This window comes from Schistocerca americana, chromosome 2, assembly GCF_021461395.2.
Source record: "Schistocerca americana isolate TAMUIC-IGC-003095 chromosome 2, iqSchAmer2.1, whole genome shotgun sequence".
Taxonomy (NCBI): Eukaryota; Metazoa; Arthropoda; class Insecta; order Orthoptera; family Acrididae; genus Schistocerca; species Schistocerca americana.
Genome location: NC_060120.1, coordinates 208,660,690 through 208,680,187, shown reverse-complemented (window position 1 = coordinate 208,680,187; position 19,498 = coordinate 208,660,690). Strand labels below are relative to the sequence as shown.

The 19,498-nt window shown below is 39.4% G+C and overlaps 1 protein-coding gene across 2 annotated transcripts in view; it reads left to right on the top strand.

The window, feature by feature from the left end:
• Nucleotides 1–19,498, top strand: part of LOC124594749 (probable multidrug resistance-associated protein lethal(2)03659) — a 288,064-nt gene that overhangs the window by 208,777 nt on the left and 59,789 nt on the right. For both annotated transcript variants that reach the window (XM_047133129.1, XM_047133130.1), the window contains 4 exons: nucleotides 4,484–4,640; nucleotides 5,044–5,182; nucleotides 5,282–5,392; nucleotides 5,470–5,706. In XM_047133129.1, coding sequence (XP_046989085.1) covers nucleotides 4,484–4,640; nucleotides 5,044–5,182; nucleotides 5,282–5,392; nucleotides 5,470–5,706 — 644 coding nt within the window. The remainder of the gene's footprint in view (nucleotides 1–4,483; nucleotides 4,641–5,043; nucleotides 5,183–5,281; nucleotides 5,393–5,469; nucleotides 5,707–19,498) is intronic.

Here is a 19,498-nt window from a genome sequence, read left to right as displayed (position 1 = left end):
ACAAGAATGTGTGAGAGAGAACCTTCAATTGTGATGGTGGATATAATCTTAGTGGTGCATGGAAGTGAGCTCTTCATGCAGAGAAGGGCCATAGACATTCATTGCAATGCTTAAGTTAAGGCCAGAGCAGTGGCACAACTATTGCAGATGTTGACACCAACCAATCTCAAGCTGTCTTTGGGCTATAATGGTTCGTCCTGAGCCTCCGGTAGTTTGAGTTTGCTGTAGTATGTTTTTGTGACTGTTTCCGCAATTGATTTTTCACTTTCACAATGATGCTTTGATGTTTTTCTTCACAGAGATGATTTGTCTTTTTGTTCATAATTCAGATTTGTTTGACCACTCTGGAAACACCATCTAACAACTGTCATTTGATAGTGTGGTGTTGCTGTGCACTTCTACGAACTCTGCATAGATTGTTGCAGCATGTTCCTCTTCAAATGCAGAAAACGCATTAATAAAATATTCCAGCCTATTACGCCATGGTTGAATGGATTTTACTTTAAAACCTGACTTTTGTCCTATCTGCAGGTGACATTTTCAAGGGGATTGTAGCTTTGTTGAATGTAAAATTCACTCCCTGTCTTGTTACATTCATTCAACAGAGCTGTGATACCCCCTTGAAAATGTCTTTCTAAGATGGGGATGAAATTTTTGGGTTTTAACGTGAAATCCATTAGACCATGGCATAATAGCCCAGAATATTTTGTTAACTGTGACAGTTCTGACCGTGAAAGTTAACATTTGACAGAAAATACATTACTATCAGTAGACTGCAGAATTTTTTCTGGCTCCTCTAAAGGCATACAGCAGTACTACAGTGTGAGGCTTTCAATGTTTACCAATACTATAGATTTCCTACAATCACACAAAAAATTATTACATACTTTTATTTTTGTGCTGTCATAATTAGAAATTTGATCAATCCTCAATCCTCATACTACTTCTTTTACTATTTAAAGGTTGAATTATGTTGCTGCATTGTTTCTTACTCTCACATAATGTTCCCTCATGCTTTTTTCGTTATCTAGTCATTTACTTCTCCTCCATTTGAATTAAAAGTGAAGTGAAACTAAGCAAAAACATATTGGGCATATTAAGTCATTTCCCACACAAATCTGCAGATTGCTGCTTAGAGGCTGCATGCTGTTGACTTCTCTCTAATCTGCTGCATGATTGGATATGCATCCTAATTACGGGTATCCCTGAGAACTGCCAGAAAACATAATTTTGGCTCCTTTTTGCAACTTCACCCACTTCTAAGGTATGGAACTCAACATTGTAATAGATTGTATAGTATGTGGATGAAAAGCTTCACAAAAATTCTTGATGAATTTATTTCAGATTTTCACACAAAACTCTAATAAAAATTTGGATGTACACTTACTATATTTTTAATAGCAATTTATAGGTTCTTTAAAACCAACTCTGAAAATGTGTAATTCCTTTTTGTTTTTTTTTTTTCTGGGAACTCGTAACACAAAATTTGTACATTAGGAAGATTGTATCTTTGGCTTACTGATTTATGATACTACTACTACTACTACTACTACTGCTATACAATCTGGATTGTCCGAAGCCTTGTATTGGTACTAGTTCAGAGATGGAAAATATGTGAAATGATGTTATTAAAGCTACTGTTGTCACATTCAGCAGCTGGAGTGGTTCCTCTCATACCAGTATACCAATCATCATATCAGATTTACCCAATTAATTTGAGCTGTTCTACTTAAAATGAACTGCGAGAAATAAAATAAAACTGCGCATTCACAGCAAAGCACTAAAGTTTGTCTCATAGTAGGTTTAACAGAAACCAGTTCATTGTTGTTTAAAAAAACATAGTCTATGTCCATCAGAATTTTACTAGAATATTGTAAAAATACAGACTCTTCGAAACCAATTTCCACTTTATACATTACTATAGAAACCATGTTTTCCAGACTATAAGATGCACTTTTTTCTTAAAAAAAAAAGTCTCTAAAATTCAGATATCTTATACTTGAATATAAAAATGTCCAATGTTTGATTTAAAATTCCCTCCAGTCTTAAAAATGACCATATATTAGATGCCACAGGAGACCTACCTCTATCTGCCAATATTGGATTCAGCTGGCAGTAGCAGTGCAACAACGAACAAGAGTTGCAGGGATTCACAAGCTTGCTAAAACTTCCTCTCTTCTGCCTCGTAATGCTGCGTCATTGCGGACTATGGTGCCAGTGAACTTGAATGAATGGAAAGTGATTGGTGTTGTCAATAACAGTGCAGTATTTTTATTAGTAGCTAGTTCTGTAAAGGAAAAAAAAAGCTATTAATATGACGTGGGCTATAAATGAAATGTAATAGCATATGTAGCACACTTTGGGAACAGAGCAGCTGAGTGGCATTTTGGCCCTCCACCAACAAGGAAGACTATGTAAATGTGCAAATCGAGAACTGTGTGCAAAATAGCCAAAGCTAGGCGATGACATATCGAAATGGAATCAAGGACACTGTCAAAGTAGCATTGGAATTAATACAAGAAATATTCAAATACATGCTCATAAGATATAACTGCAGTGTACCCTAAGAAAACCTTTGTGGAACTAAGCTAAATAGTGAATATGTACAAAACTCCTGACATTTGATGTGCTGAGTAACAGAACTGTTGCCATGAAAAGTACTAAAACTGTAACTATAAAAAAAAGTGGATGATACACTGTTTTCCTTTCATTTTGTGCTGACAGTACTAGCAGTAATCCAGTGATCATTTTCAAAAGAAAAACAATCCCAAAACTGTGTAAAATACTGCCAGGTGGTGGTGGTGGTGGTGGTGGTGGTGGTGGTGGTGGTGTATGTAAGGCTTGGGTGGATGAGGCTGGTATGAAGTTACAGATTAATGGTATGGGAGAGAAGGAAAGGTGCTTTATTGAAGAAGAGTTCTCTTCTTGTGCTAGATCAGTTCAGCAGTCGTTAAAAATTCTGTGAAAGAGAGATTGATACAGGGAAATAGCGAGCTTGCTGTTATTTTGGGAGGACTTAATTCACAATTGCAGCCTCTTGATGTCTTGGCAAATAAACCATTTAAGGTCTACATGAGGAAGGACTGTAACAAGCAGATGATGGAGGACTCCCAACACGAATTCACACTAAAGGCAGGTTTAAAATGACCTACAAACAAACATGTCAGTGGAGAAGAAAAGAAAATTTCAGATGACAATTTTCAGGGACTTCGAATGTCAGTTCGGTTTTATAAACTAGAATTTTTGAAGCTGACTTTGCAGTCTGATGATAAAAATGTTACTTTTTTAAAAAAATGCCAAAAAATTAAGGTGCGTCGTATAGTCGGTAGTGTGTTATGGTCTGTAAAATATGATATGCAGTGATAACCTTTCCTTTTTTTTCCAATAAAATGAATTTGTGGTGCTTATAATGGCTTGAACATGTTTTAAAGACCGTTGTGGTGTTCTTAAATATTATACCTATGTTCCCTGCTGTATTGAATGGCCACACTGATAATGGGCTAAAAATATCTGGTAGTTACTCAGATGTTGGTATTTGGCCATCTTCTAAAAAAAAAAAGACCAATTGCATTAGGAATGTAACAGTTTTTGTTTCCACTTACTGACTATGAAGAGCTTCCAGTTTTTCCCGAGTGTTTCTTCTGGGTATGTAGGTTTAGATCTCTTAACAATGATCATGCCTCTTCACACACACACTCCCTTACTCTTCTGTAAAGCTACCAACACGACGAAGGTTGGTTCGAACACCACAGTGCGTACTTGGCGTATGGTCTTAGTGGAGGTGGTATCCCTTGCCTTCCTCTGACCTCTCAGCTGACTCACCCAGTCAATTATAGGGGACCCTAGAGCTTAATTTGAACTCTGAACCATGGTGCTACTTGGCATTTTTTTACATTCTTTTTGCCAGAAGAAAAAGTTAAGTCACAGAACAGAAATACTCGTACTCAACCTCTGGACATTAGGATCCATAATCTGGCACTGTACCAATGAGCTAGTGAGCCTCTTACTGACTTAAGACATGGGAGTAGCTCTCCAGTCCCAGGCAAGCTATGTATTGAAGCAGGTGTACAGTTAGTCATTTGTAGAGGACAGTCATTGACATGTACTTTTGTTGAAAAATTATTGCAACAGGGGAAAACTACATGTGCATTTTTTCTTTCCTTTAAAGCATTTTGTAATGCTTTAATGTGGCTGCTGTGTTTGTTGTTTTCATCTCACCTAAATATTGCCGACACTCATAAACGTTTAGTATCTGCTCCTTACCTTTTCTGTGATTGAATGAGGCACTACCATACTTTACTAAATGAATTACATTCTTATTGGCTGTCTGCAGAAAGGTGATGCTGCAGTACAATAGGAGCAAGGGGAATCGTGTTAGCTTTTAAAGTCTGGTTTTTACATTCCTTACTAGTTGTGTTGTTTATTTTTCACTTGTAATAGTGTTATTGCTTCAGTAAGCTACTGAGACTCCATGTTTTTGCAGGGTATCTTGGAAGATTGACATCAAAATTTCGATACAAAACAGCTCTTCGCACAGATGATAGAGTCCGCATCATGAATGAGATAATTTCTGGAATTCAGGTTATCAAGATGTATGCATGGGAAAAGTCTTTCACAAATTTAGTTGCTGCTGCACGCAGGTGTGTATCTTAATCAGTGTGATTATTTCACATTTTAAAAAATGTGTGATCATGGTTGTATTCAGAAATGCACAGAGAAATTTGGGGAGTTGTATATGATGCTTCGATGCTCCTTTCTCCTCATATTTCCTTTTTTTTCCCCATACATTAGCAGTTTTACAAACTGAATTTTCTTTTCTGCAAAAGTACCGTAGCTGCAATTTTTGTTCCTTCCTTTATTATGTGAGCACATCTTCCTACTGTTGTCCATTGTCTTGTTTCTGTTCCGCTAGTTTACTCTGTGTATGATTTTTAGTACTGGCATTGTTAGTTAATACATATAAACCATTTGTTGAAGAAACTTCTGAAATATTTTCGAAGTGTTCTGACTGTGTTTCATAATTGCTTTATTCTTTCTCCATAGGAAAGAAATGAATGCTATAAAATCTATGCAGTACATTCGAGCTATTACATTCTCAATGGGTGTTTTTATTACTAGACTATCTACATTTGTGAGCATTGTAATATATGTAATGATGGGAGAAGATGTGACAGCGGAAAAGGTTAGAGAATTTCTCCAGTATTTATCAAACTTTTTGATTAAAGATATAGTTAATAAGAATTCTTATCCTACTGTGTGAAATTTTTGTTATTGTTTCTAGGTTTTTGTTGTAGCAGCATATTACAACCTCATGAAACATACGATGAGTGAATCTTTCCCTAAAGCAATCACTGCTGTAGCTGAGGGTCTGATTTCTGGCAGACGTATTGAGGTAATGTTCTTAAGTGTGTGGACTGACATACACTCTTCATACATAAATGTTTAATAAACTAACTGATATATCCACAGAAATTCCTCAGATATGAGGAAATAAAGACTGTGAACATGGGTGCTGTTCATGAAAATGGCATTATCCTTCTGAAGGATGAAAAGGAACAAATTCAGAAAGAAAATCCAGTTGTTAAATTAGAAGATGCAACTGCAAAATGGCAGGACGATGCACCAGACAATACTTTGAAGAATGTGTCTCTAGAAGTTGTCCCAGGAAAGCTGCTTGCTGTTATTGGGCCTGTGGGTGCAGGGAAGGTTAGTAAGCAAGGCATAATAGTTCTTGTGTGTTTCTGTAAATTTTTACTGTATCCCATTAGCATGTTAAATTTACTTCATTGTTATGTTCTGTAAGTGCACATGGAATGAGTTAAAACTGACTTTCTCCATTCACATAGCAATTTGAACATCATGCAGATGGTGGTCATCACCTTGTTTGAAGTGGCTCTTGATGGACTGTGTTTTAGAAGTGGGGAGATAGAAGAAGGGGGAGGGAGAGTTTGAGTGGGGGTGAGGGGGAGGGGACATCAGAAATATGTATAACATTATCAGACTAAAAAATTTGTCAAATTTAGATTACTGCATTGTTAAAGGTAGTGAATTTTATGTCTATGGTGGATATAATACGATCATGAAAACTTCAGTTCTTGGTAATGGTTTTGATTGTGCAGCATGTTCTGCATATGTACTTTGGTACCTAAATACATTGTTCAGTTACGTTCTGACTTTCTTGGGGGCAATAAAAGAGATTTAGTAACAGATCAAAAGCTGAAATAAGAGTACATTTTGTACCTGAGGGGGGGGGGGGGGGGGAGATGAAGTGATAAAGACAACAGAATCAAATAGGATCTAGTAGAATTCCTTGGATGTCACAGGAAATAGTTTTATTGATGAAAGAACAAAACACAAAAATTCAGCAAATGAAGCAGGCAAAGTGGAATACAAATGACTCAAAAATAAAATTGAAGGAACTGCAAAATGGCTAACCAGGAATGGAAGGATTTAGAAGCTTGTATAACTAGAAAAAAGGTAGGTGCCGCATATACGAAAGTTAGTAATGGCTGGAAAAAGGAAAATCAACTGTACAAATATAAACAGCTAAGATGAAACTCCAGTAATAAGCAAAGAGGAGAAAGTTGAAAGGTGGAAGGAGTAGATAGAGGGGCTATAAAAGGTAAATGACCTTGAGGGCAATGTCATGGAAATTTGTTCCAGTGTCATTGACACAAGTAAAGACTATCAGTTTCTCCCTTTTCCCTATGTGTTGCCACGTGAACACGCTTTGGAAGGTTCAAAGCTAAAATTTTCTCCTGGGGATTAAGAGTCTTGTGACAGCCAGAGCGAGAGCACCAGCAGCAGCGAGTACTGTTTGTATAAAGCGTTTTTGTACCTATTTGCTGCGCTTAGCTTTTAAATAGTTTTTCTGGGAAAACCTAGCGTAGTTTTCGCGTCACGTATTTCAGTGAGTGTTTCTTGATTATCAGAGTAGCTCATCAGAAGATTATCTTGGGAATTTGTCACCGTATAGAATAGGGTAAACATAGTTATGTGTAGGGACTGTGGTTGTTGTGAGCGGACGCAAGGAGAATTGGCCACTCTTCGGGGGCAGGTGGAGGCTTTGTCTGTTAGGCTCATCGAGCTCGAGGCGCAGGCGTCGGCTCGTAGTGGCGATGGGGCAACTGTGGTGAGACCTATGCCTACTTCGGTGGCCTTGGAATCACATGGAACCCCTGATGTCGCTGCGTCTTCCGGCAGTGAGCATCTTACCGGTCAGCCATCACTCCAGGGTGAATGGCGGACAGTGGTGGGCTCGCGCGTGCCTGGCCGAAAGGCAAAGGTGGGATCTGGCCGCGTGGCAGATGCCTTACCCCTTTCCAACAGGTACGGGGTGCTTCCTAGTGGTGATGACATCGTTTCCGAGCCACCACAGGATGCCTCGCCTGTTGGGCCAGTGGCCGATTCTCCGGCAAGGTCCCGACAGTCACAGAGGGCGGGCCTATTAGTTATAGGGAGCTCCAACGTTAGGCGGGTTATGGAGCCCCTCAGGAAAATAGCGGGTAGGTCGGGGAAGAATGCCAGTGTGCACTCGGTGTGCTTGCCGGGGGGTCTCGTCCGTAATGTGGAGGAGGCCCTTCCGGCAGCTATTGAACGCACTGGGTGTGACCGGCTGCAGATAGTAGCACATGTCGGAACGAATGACGCCTGCCGCTTGGGTTCTGAGGCCATCCTTGGTTCCTTCCGGCGGCTGGCTGATTTGGTGAAGACAACCAGCATCGCACGCGGAGTGCAAGCTGAGCTTAATATCTGCAGCATAGTGCCCAGAGTCGATCGCGGTCCTCTGGTTTGGAGCCGTGTGGAGGGTCTAAACCAGAGGCTCAGACGACTCTGCGACTATAATGGTTGCAAATTCATCGACCTCCGTTATTGGGTGGAGAACTGTAGGGCCCCCCTAGACAGGTCAGGCGTGCACTACACACCGGAAGCAGCTACTAGGGTAGCAGAGTACGTGTGGCGTGCACACGGGGGTTTTTTAGGTTAGAGGGACCCCCCCTTGGGCGAAACGATAAAATACCTGACGGCTTACCAGAGAGGACATTATCATCGTTGATAAAGAACGTCCGTCCTCAGAGACCAAAAACAGGAAAAGTTAACGTAATATTGGTAAACTGCAGGAGTATCCAGGGCAAGGTTCCTGAATTAGTATCTCTTATTGAAGGAAATAGTGCGCATATAGTATTAGGAACGGAAAGTTGGTTAAAACCGGAAGTGAACAGTAACGAAATCCTAGACACAGAATGGAATATATACCGCAAGGATAGGATAAACGCCAATGGTGGAGGAGTATTTATAGCCGTAAAGAATTCAATAATATCCAGTGAAGTTATTAGCGAATGCGAATGTGAAATAATCTGGGTTAAGTTAAGTATCAAAGGTGGGTCAGATATGATAGTCGGATGCTTCTATAGACCACCTGCATCAGCAACCGTAGTAGTTGAGCGCCTCAGAGAGAACCTGCAGAACGTCGTGAAGAAGTTTCGTGATCATACTATTGTAATAGGGGGAGACTTCAATCTACCAGGTATAGAATGGGATAGTCACACAATCAGAACTGGAGCCAGGGACAGAGACTCTTGTGACATTATCCTGACTGCCTTGTCCGAGAATTACTTCGAGCAGATAGTTAGAGAACCAACTCGTGAAGCTAACGTTTTAGACCTCATAGCAACAAATAGACCGGAACTTTTCGACTCCGTGAATGTAGAAGAGGGTATCAGTGATCATAAGTCAGTGGTTGCATCAATGACTACAAGTGTAATAAGAAATGCCAAGAAAGGAAGGAAAATATATTTGCTTAACAAGAGTGATAGGGCACAAATCGCAGAATATCTGAGTGACCACCATCAAACGTTCATTTCTGAGGAAGAGGATGTGGAACAAAAATGGAAAAAATTCAGAAACATCGTCCAGTACGCCTTAGATAAGTTCGTACCGACTAAGGTCCAAAGCGAGGGGAAAGATCCACCGTGGTATAACAATCATGTACGAAAGGTACTACGGAAACAAAGAAAGCTTCATGATAGGTTTAAGAGTAGTCGAATCATAGCTGATAAGGAAAAGCTGAACGAAGCGAAAAAGAGCGTAAAGAGAGCAATGAGAGAAGCATTCAACGAATTCGAACATAAAACATTGGCAAACAATCTAAACAAGAACCCTAAAAAGTTTTGGTCATATGTAAAATCGGTAAGCGGATCTAAATCCCCTATTCAGTCACTCGTTGACCACGATGGCACCGAAACAGAGGACGACCGAAGAAAGGCAGAAATACTGAATTCAGTGTTCCGAAACTGTTTCACTGCGGAAAATCGTAACACGGTCCCTGACTTCAGCCGTCGCACGGATGCCAAAATGGAAAATATTGAAATAAACGATATCGGAATTGAAAAACAACTGCTATCACTTAGTAGCGGAAAAGCATCCGGACCAGACGAGATACCCTTAAGATTCTACAGTGATTATGCTAAAGAACTTGCCCCCTTTCTATCAGCAATTTATCGTAGATCGCTGGAAGAACGTAAAGTACCTAGCGACTGGAAGAAAGCGCAGGTCGTTCCCATTTTCAAGAAGGGTCATAAATCAGATGCGAATAATTATAGGCCTATTTCGCTTACGTCAATCTGTTGTAGAATAATGGAACATGTTTTGTGTTCTCGTATTATGACGTTCTTAGATAATACAAATCTCCTTCATCATAACCAACATGGATTCCGCAAACAGAGATCATGTGAAACTCAGCTCGCCCTATTTGCCCAAGAAATTCACAGTGCCGTAGACACTGGCGAGCAGATTGATGCCGTATTCCTGGACTTCAGGAAGGCATTTGATACGGTTCCGCACTTACGTTTAGTGAAAAAAATACGAGCTTACGGAATATCGGACCAGGTTTGTGATTGGATTCAGGATTTCCTAGAAGAAAGAACACAACATGTCATTCTTAACGGTTCAAAATCTGCAGATGTAGAGGTAATTTCGGGAGTACCGCAGGGAAGCGTGATAGGACCTTTATTGTTTACAATATACATAAATGACTTAGTTGACAACATCGGTAGCTCCGTGAGGCTATTTGCAGATGACACGGTTGTCTACAAGAAAGTAGCAACATCAGAAGACTCGTACGTACTCCAGGAGGACCTGCAGAGGATTAATGCATGGTGCGACAGCTGGCAGCTTTCCCTAAACGTAGATAAATGTAATATAATGCGCATACATAGGGGCAGAAATCCATTCCAGTACGATTATGCTATAGGTGGTAAATCATTGGAAGCGGTAACGACCGTAAAATACTTAGGAGTTACTATCCGGAGCGATCTGAAGTGGAATGATCACATAAAACAAATAGTGGGGAAAGCAGGTGCCAGGTTGAGATTCATAGGAAGAATTCTAAGAAAATGTGACTCTTCGACGAAAGAAGTAGCTTACAAAACGCTTGTTCGTCCGATTCTTGAGTATTGCTCATCAGTATGGGACCCTTACCAGGTTGGATTAATAGAAGAGATAGACATGATCCAGCGAAAAGCAGCGCGATTCGTCATGGGGACATTTAGTCAGCGCGAGAGCGTTACGGAGATGCTGAACAAGCTCCAGTGGCGGACACTTCAAGAAAGGCGTTACGCAATACGGAGAGGTTTATTATCGAAATTACGAGAGAGCACATTCCGGGAAGAGATGGGCAACATATTACTACCGCCCACATATATCTCGCGTAATGATCACAACGAAAAGATCCGAGAAATTAGAGCAAATACGGAGACTTACAAGCAGTCGTTCTTCCCACGCACAATTCGTGAATGGAACAGGGAAGGGGGGATCAGATAGTGGTACAATAAGTACCCTCCGCCACACACCGTAAGGTGGCTCGCGGAGTATAGATGTAGAAGAGTGAGTTGCAATCATGTTTCATCCATGTTGTAGATCAGCTGTGGGGTAGATAAAAGATTCATGGCATCATAAACTTTAACCAGAAGATTATAATACTGTGATACTCAGCGTTAAAACGCATCAATATTCCGGAACTCAAACTTTCTCCTTTTCTGAAAACTATTTCAGGGTGGCGTGCATGAAATCCTTGAAACCAAAATTTCCCTGCACGGTCATTTATAAACATGTTCAGGCTATTTATCTTTACACAATATTCAAATACCATCGTCTGTAGTTTTTCTTTTGTAATCCCATATCCTACAGGCAGGAGACTGATGATGCGGGTAGTAATTTCATTTTCTTGATCCACTGAAAGAGTTGGTAGCCTGCCGAACATCTTTCTTGGTGATCTGCTACCAGCACATTTTACATGGCCTTCAAGAGTTTTCTTCGGAATCCCATACAATTCAGTGGCAATGTACACAGATTGTCCATTGCAGACAGCTGTAACAGCACTTTTTAAATCCTCTTCTTTCCATTTACCGTGCAGACCCTTATAGCCTAACCATTTAACTAATTTTAAACAAGGTAACAGAATATGAAATGTGGATGAACTTCTAATTTCCCCCAAAATTATTGCCAACATTAAAATCGATGAATATTAACATTAAGTGGCCAATTAAAGGAAAAATTCTCAAAATATTATGTAAGGTAGCTCTTCTACAATAATCTCTTTTTATTGTTCACAAGTCTAGTCTAATAAATGTCGATGTATGGCGTCAGATGAGAACGGGAGGGAAACTCACCACACTAATGGCGAAATTCCCTCCAGAAGCACGCTTTATCATACAATAATATATCACAGCATTGTTAAGTAATTTAAAACCAGTTCTTCGTCGTTTCACTTGCAGCACATATTTATACACTTTAGCAGTCAAAATAGTAATTTATTTATACTTACAGTAGTGAAAACGGATCTCAAATGGTGGAGATGGAAAAAAATATCCCCTGTCTAAGTGCCAGCCTTCTCACGAAATGTGTTCCACTACTGATTGTGAGAACAATATGTAATTTTCTGTGCTACAACCAGATGGCAACATAGAATGGGCATGCTTTGAATTGGTTTTTCTCAGGATTGCCAACAGATGTTAGTGAGTGCTAACGAATCTGTTGCAATAGAAAGGCAAATATGGCGAACTTCCCTCCCTCTACCCTAATATAAATTGTGGTGAAATAATTAACGAATTATCTGAAACAAGGACACCCACTATAAAACATTGCACTAGTGTAGACAGCTTGTGGTGCATGCTCATGATATACCAGTGTGGAAATCAGCTGCAACATTTTCAAAAATATCAGTGACATTAGTGATAAAGTAATTGTACTGAGTGTGGAATACTAAAATTCTGACAGCCAAAGACAGAGCAGAGCAAATATGGAAACAGTGGTATTGTCTACTAACATCAAATATTGACAGTGTCGTAGTGCTCATCACTCATATTGTAGTAGTGCATTTTATACTAGAGTCATATTAGTCTGTATTTTATTGTTTGCCACATTTTTGTAATGCATTGCAAAGAGTGCTTGGGGGAACACAATTGCTCCTTTTAAATTGCATTGGATCATTTGCAACAAATTTCATGGGGAAATAAATATACTGTGAAAGAGTAACCATAATTCCTATCTCTTTAAACAGATGTCTAAAAGATAAATCGGGAGCATCACATTTTACTCTTACAGTAAATTTTTGAACAAAGCAAACTTACTTTCTTACAGATGAGTTAACTCAGACCATTATTCCCCTCCAGTATCTGCATCGATTTTAGGTGCAAGTGTGACTGAACTAAGTTGTTTTAGCTATTCGAAAATGTGATTTTTCCTAGTTAGTCCTCATCAATATGTACACCCAAAAACAATGTTAAAGTTGAGAATAATGAATTATTTAGGAACAAAAGAGATGACTCATCAAAAGGCAGAAGCACCATGTCATCCACAGGTGCAGAAACGAAAGGTACAGGACTTTGCTTTGCTAGCTTTCACAATCAATTTTTTTTCTTTTCTCAAGTTGTAGGAGAATCTCTCTCTATGGGTAAACAGTCATCTTTCCTTATTTTACATATTTTTCCATAATTGTTCTGTATATACAAATATCATACATAAGCTGTGAAAAATGCAAAGGAGTTAACTATGTAACTGTTAACAGTATGACTGTTCTTCCCTAACGTCTGCCTGCTGATGTCTCGTTGGCTGTTTAGGATCAGCAGCTGACACCAACCCCTTTTGTTCCAATCGTACCTTACTGTGAGTAGTTGTGATGAGCTGGGATAATTTTAATTCGCCTCTTGTTTTGTCATCTTAAATTGATTTTTTTTCATGTTTAACTAACTACCATTAACGTACGTGAATATAATCTGTTTTTTCATAAAAGAAAGATTGGCCCTTTGTGCAGTTTTAGGTATGTAATTGATTTTTCTAATTTAATTTGACTATTCCTAGTTAGTACTTTCGTTAGAGGGCAAGAATCAGTAATTGTTTCATAACTTAAATTCTATTGTTGACACATAAATAAATATCAATTCTGAACTAATCATAAACATTTGGGAGATGAAACAATAGCATTCTTAAAGTATCTATTTATCTCTATTTGAATACTTGTTAGCAAAGCCAGCCCTTAATTCCAAAGTAATTAAGTTTCCTCAAAAGTATTGTTTGCATAACAATATTTGTTAATTCCATCATTTAAACAAATAATTCGGCCTAAACCTTGCAGTAGAAGAGTGTTCAGGATACTGGGTACTTCTTCAGCTCAATATGATGTAAAAATCAACACCTATGTCTTTCAAGCACTGTTTATGTATGTTTTACAGGTTGTTTATTGGTATCAGGTAGTGCAGCACACTTTCTAAACAATTTAGAAGTATTTTGAATATTTTTGAACCTACTTAGGGTTATAAAAAAATACAAATAAACTGGTGCAATTATTTTTCCAAAATGCTTCCTCAAATTGAGGTACCATTTAAACAATGTTACACATTTGAAGGAGACCAAATTTTTACCAGATATGCATGACATGGTGGCTGAGGTACTAGACCTATTTAATTCCACCTGTTACGTATAATGCAAGGATAAAAAATATCAAATCTTACATTTTAATTTTTAAAATTTTTTTCCTAGTAAAAATGTTATTTTTCTGTAATTTAGTTGATTCTGCAATAAAGCTTTGATCTAATAAGTATAGACTGTTGAAAGCCACAGAAAAAAATTAGAGCTGTGCTTTATAAACTTCAGGAAATATTTGTACCTGAATTCTGAAAAGTATAATTTATGGGGAAATTGCGAATGAAGATAGGAGTTCAATTGAACTATGCCTCAAAACATCCCTGAAGCATTGTCTTCATTCTGCAGAATTTCTTCATCTTAAAGCTTTCTCTTGGCATTCCTTTTAGTACTTCTTGCTTGTATGGTAACTTTAAGAGCAAATCTTTGTTTCATGCACCCATTGTCTGTCACACACACAAGCAATTGATTTTCCATATTAGAGCCACATTTTAAGCCTAAATTTCTCAGGACTTCCAACCTTCCTATCACTCCATCATTCAAACATATCACTGCATCTATTACACTAAACTTTTAATGTATTTAGTCCTACAAAAAACATTCTTAGGTAATATTTCCCATATGCAATGGTTGAAAATTTCATTTGTGTTCTGATTGCCCCCCCCCCCCCCCCCCCCCCATGAAGACATTTACTAAGCAAAACAGTCACTCAGGTGTCTAAAGATTGGTTTTATTTTATTCATAACAGGCTCAGGAAGAGAATGCTTATCATGGTATATTTGACCACTTTCTTTTGCTTTTTGGTAACCACACCAAGAATCTGCTCCTTTAGGGCAAAGTCTGTGAACAGCGTGGTCATCTGTGGACAACTTGCGAAAGTAGGTGGCCCATACAGCTTTTCTCATTGCTGTAACATCATTCAGAGCTGCAGTTCATCTAATGGCCAGTCCATAATAACTCAGAAGGTGGTCTATTTCAGTTTGTCAGTCTGCCTGGGCCAGACAGAGATTTTCCATCAGATAGCAACTTTCCTTCAATTTCTCTTCATAGCTTCCTCAATCTAGCACCAATCCTCTTTCGCACATGTCCACAACACTCCAATCTTGTTACCAAGGTATCACCATTAACATTGAACTCCTTAATTTTATTGAAAGCTTTGAGTCCCCATCACGTAGGTACTTCATATATCTAATGTCCTAAACAGGCACTGAACGCTGAAATATTTTTAGAGCTCCATCACACTTCATACCTCCACTGTAACCATCATAATTCATAGAACACTTACGTTCAATATGTCTTTCAGTGTTACCATGGAAAGTGTGGCAGTACTTAGATAAACATAGACTATGTTCCCATTTTCTAGAGAAATAGCACTTAAAAAAACCATTCAAGGAACGCTGTCCTCGACGTTGCCATGTCCCATAAAGTGCATCAGCAATGTCCCTGGTTCCACTAATACTTCGTTTCTTCTACTGCATGTTTCATAGATGCTTTAGACACAAAGTATTTTTATGTAGTTGATGAACCTACTGGGCGGAGAAGAAAGGTCCATCAAACCACAAAACGTTAGAGCAACCATTTTTCCTATTGCATGCATTCCATACACTATCTTCAAATTCACATCATATGAATTATGCACAATGTTCGAAGTCATTTTCGAGGTAGATTTGTTGCAGGATCTACACAGAAAAACTAATTTTGATGCTAAACCTTTCCTGCTACTTTGTTGTTTAGTTATTTCCAGACAGCCTACACCATCACGTTGTTTACATTTTGCCACTTCTTTTATCAAAGCAGATAAGATGAGCACAACAACAACAACAACAAATCCACTACAAACAGTGTCCTTGTTAACGCAAAAATTTGAATCACCAGGAGGCGTGCCATGTGAGAGTTTCTTCCCTGAAGAACTAAGACATAGTTGAGTCGCGATAGGCATAGCAAAAAGATTCACACATTTATAGCTTTTGGCCATTAAGGCCTTTGTCAGCAGAACACACACACACACACACACACACACACACACACACACACACACACACACACACACACACACACACAAATGAATACAGACTCATTTACAGATACTTTACTTTTCTCTTATTAAGAGTATACAAAGACAATGCAGATGGTGACATATAAGCAGATTTACCAAAGTCTTTGTTTGCAAGTTCTGCCACATGGTAGGTGCGATAGGCAATAATGTCGTTATCAACAAAACTTCCAAGTCAAGGTACATTGGGAACTCCCGTACCTCCACGTACAATGGCTACAGTGAGCCAACCATTACCGTGAGAAAATGTGTCGTTAATGTCAATACTAAAATTAAGTCTACAACCACAGAAAACACAAGGTCCGTCGGCAAGTGCAGTAGCAGCAACACTCTTAACTGGTATGCGGTTCTTCTTGTCTCCAGCTGTTGTGGGAAACTCAATGTTCTCGATGGTTTTATAAACTGTCTGTCTAGAATGGCGCGCGCGCACGTGTACACACAACTTGCACACAAGTCTGCAATCTCAGAGAACTGAAATCACACTGTGGTTTCAGTTTTCTGAGACTACAGGCGTGTGTGTGTGTGTGTGTGTGTGTGTGTGTGTGTGTGTGTGTGTGTGTGTGTGTGTGTGTGTGTGTGTGACCACTGCTGACAAAGGCCTTAATCGCTGAAAGCTATAAATGTGTGAATCTTTTTGTTGTGCCTATTGCGACTCAGCATCTCCACTATATGGTGAGTAGCAACTTCCCTTTTCTGGGATTCTTACATTCCATCCTGGATATTCCATTGTTTGATTTGAACTGATACATAGGTTAGTTTCAACAGTGTGGCTTGCTTTGTTTTTGAACTGGTTACCACAGAATTCCCCCCCATGAACCATGGACCTTGCCGTTGGTGGGGAGGCTTGCGTGCCTCAGCGATACAGATGGCCGTACCGTAGGTGCAACCACAACGGAGGGGTATCTGTTGAGAGGCCAGACAAACATGTGGTTCCTGAAGAGGGGCAGCAGCCTTTCCAGTAGTTGCAGGGGCAACAGTCTGGATGATTGACTGATCTGGCCTTGTAACAATAACCAAAACGGCCTTGCTGTTCTGGTACTGTGAACGGCTGAAAGCAAGGGGAAACTACAGCCGTAATTTTTCCCGAGGGCATGCAGCTTTACTGTATGGTTAAATGATGATGGCGTCCTCTTGGGTAAAATAGTCCCCCATTCGGATCTCCGGGCGTGGACTACTCAAGAGGACGTAGTTATCAGGAGAAAGAAAACTGACATTCTACGGATCGGAGCGTGGAATGTCAGATCCCTTAATCGGGCAGGTAGGTTAGAACATTTAAAAAGGGAAATGGATAGGTTAAAGTAGGATATAGTGGGAATTAGTGAAGTTCGGTGGCAGGAGGAACAAGACTTCTGGTCAGGTGATTACAGGGTTATAAATACAAAATCAAATAGGGGTAATGCAGGAGTAGGTTTAATAATGAATAAAAAAATAGGAGTGCGGGTAAGCTACTACAAACAGCATAGTGAACGCATTATTGTGGCCAAGATAGACACAAAGCCCATGCCTACTACAGTAGTACAAGTTTATATGCCAACTAGCTCTGCAGATGAAGAAGAAATAGATGAAATGTATGATGAGATAAAAGAAATAATTCAGGTAGTGAAGGGAGACGAAAATTTAATAGTCATGGGTGACTGGAATTCGTCAGGAGGAAAAGGGAGAGAAGGAAACATAGTAGGTGAACATGGATTGGGGGGAAGAAATGAGAGGAAGCCGCCTGGTAGAATTTTGCACAGAGCATAACTTAATCATAGCTAACACTTTGTTCAAGAATCATAAAAGAAGGTTGTATACCTGGAAGAATCCTGGAGATACTAAAAGGTATCAGATAGATTATATAATGGTAAGACAGAGATTTAGGAACCTGGTTTTAAATTGTAAGACATTTCCAGGGGCAGATGTGGATTCTGACCACAATCTATTGGTTATGAACTGCAGATTGAAACTGAAGAAACTGCAAAAAGGTGGGAATTTAAGGAGATGGGACCTGGATAAACTGAAAGAACCAGAGGTTGTAGAGAGTTTCAGAGAGAGCATAAGGGAACAATTGACAGGAATGGGGGAAAGAAATACAGAAGAAGAAGAATGGGCAGCTCTGAGGGATGAAGTAGTGAAGGCAGCAGACGATCAAGTAGGTAAAAACACGAGGGCTAATAGAAATCCTTGGGTAACAGAAGAAATATTGAATTTAATTGACGAAAGGAGAAAATATAAAAATGCAGTAAATGAGGCAGGCAAAAAGAAATGCAAACGTCTCAAAAAATATCGACAGGAAGTGCAAAATGACTAAGAAAGGATGGCTAGAGGACAAATGTAAGGATGTAGAGGCTTATCTCGCTAGGGGTAAGATAGATACTGCCTACAGGAAAATTAAAGAGACCTTTGGAGAGAAGAGAACCACTTTTATGAATATCAAGAGCTCAGATGGCAACCCAGTTCTAAGCAAAGAAGGGAAAGTAGAAAGATGGAAGGAGTACATAGAGGGTCTATACAAGGGCGACATACTTGAGTATAATATTATGGAAATGGAAGAGGATGTAGATGAAGACGAAATGGGAGATAAGATACTGCGTGAAGAGTTTGACAGAGCACTGAAAGACCCGAGTCGAAACAAGGCCCCGGGAGTAGACAACATTCCATTAGAACTACTGATGGCCTTGGGAGAGCCACTCATGACAAAACTCTACCATCTGGTGAGCAAGATGTATGAGACAGGTGAAATACCCTCAGACTTCAAGAAGAATATAATAATTCCAATCCCAAAGAAAGCAGGTGTTGACAGATGTGAAAATTACCGAACTATCAGTTTAATAAGTCACAGCTGCAAAATACTAACGTGAATTCTTTACAGACGAATGGAAAAACTGGTAGAAGCGGACCTCGGGGAAGATCAGTTTGGATTCCGTAGAAATGTTGGAACACGTGAGGCAATACTAACCTTAAGACTTATCTTAGATGAAAGATTAAGAAAAGGCAAACCTACGTTTCTAGCATTTGTAGACTTAGAGAAAGCTTTTGACAATGTTAACTGGAATACTCTCTTTCAAATTCTGAAGGTGGCAGGGGTAAAATACAGGGAGCGAAAGGCTATTTACAATTTGTACAGAAACCAGATGGCAGTTATAAGAGTCGAGGGGCATGAAAGGGAAGCAGTGGTTGGGAAAGGAGTGAGACAGGGTTGTAGCCTCTCCCCGATGTTATTCAATCTGTATACTGAGCAAGCAGTAAAGGAAACAAAAGAAAAATTCGGAGTATGTATTAAAATTCATGGAGAAGAAATAAAAACTTTGAGGTTCGCCGATGACATTGTAATTCTGTCAGAGACAGCAAAGGACTTGGAAGAGCAGTTGAATGGAATGGACAGTGTCTTGAAAGGAGGATATAAGATGAACATCAACAAAAGCAAAATGAGGATAATGGAATGTAGTCTAATTAAGTCGGGTGATGCTGAGGGAATTAGATTAGGAAATCAGGCACTTAAAGTAGTAAAGGAGTTTTGCTATTTGGGGAGCAAAATAACTGATG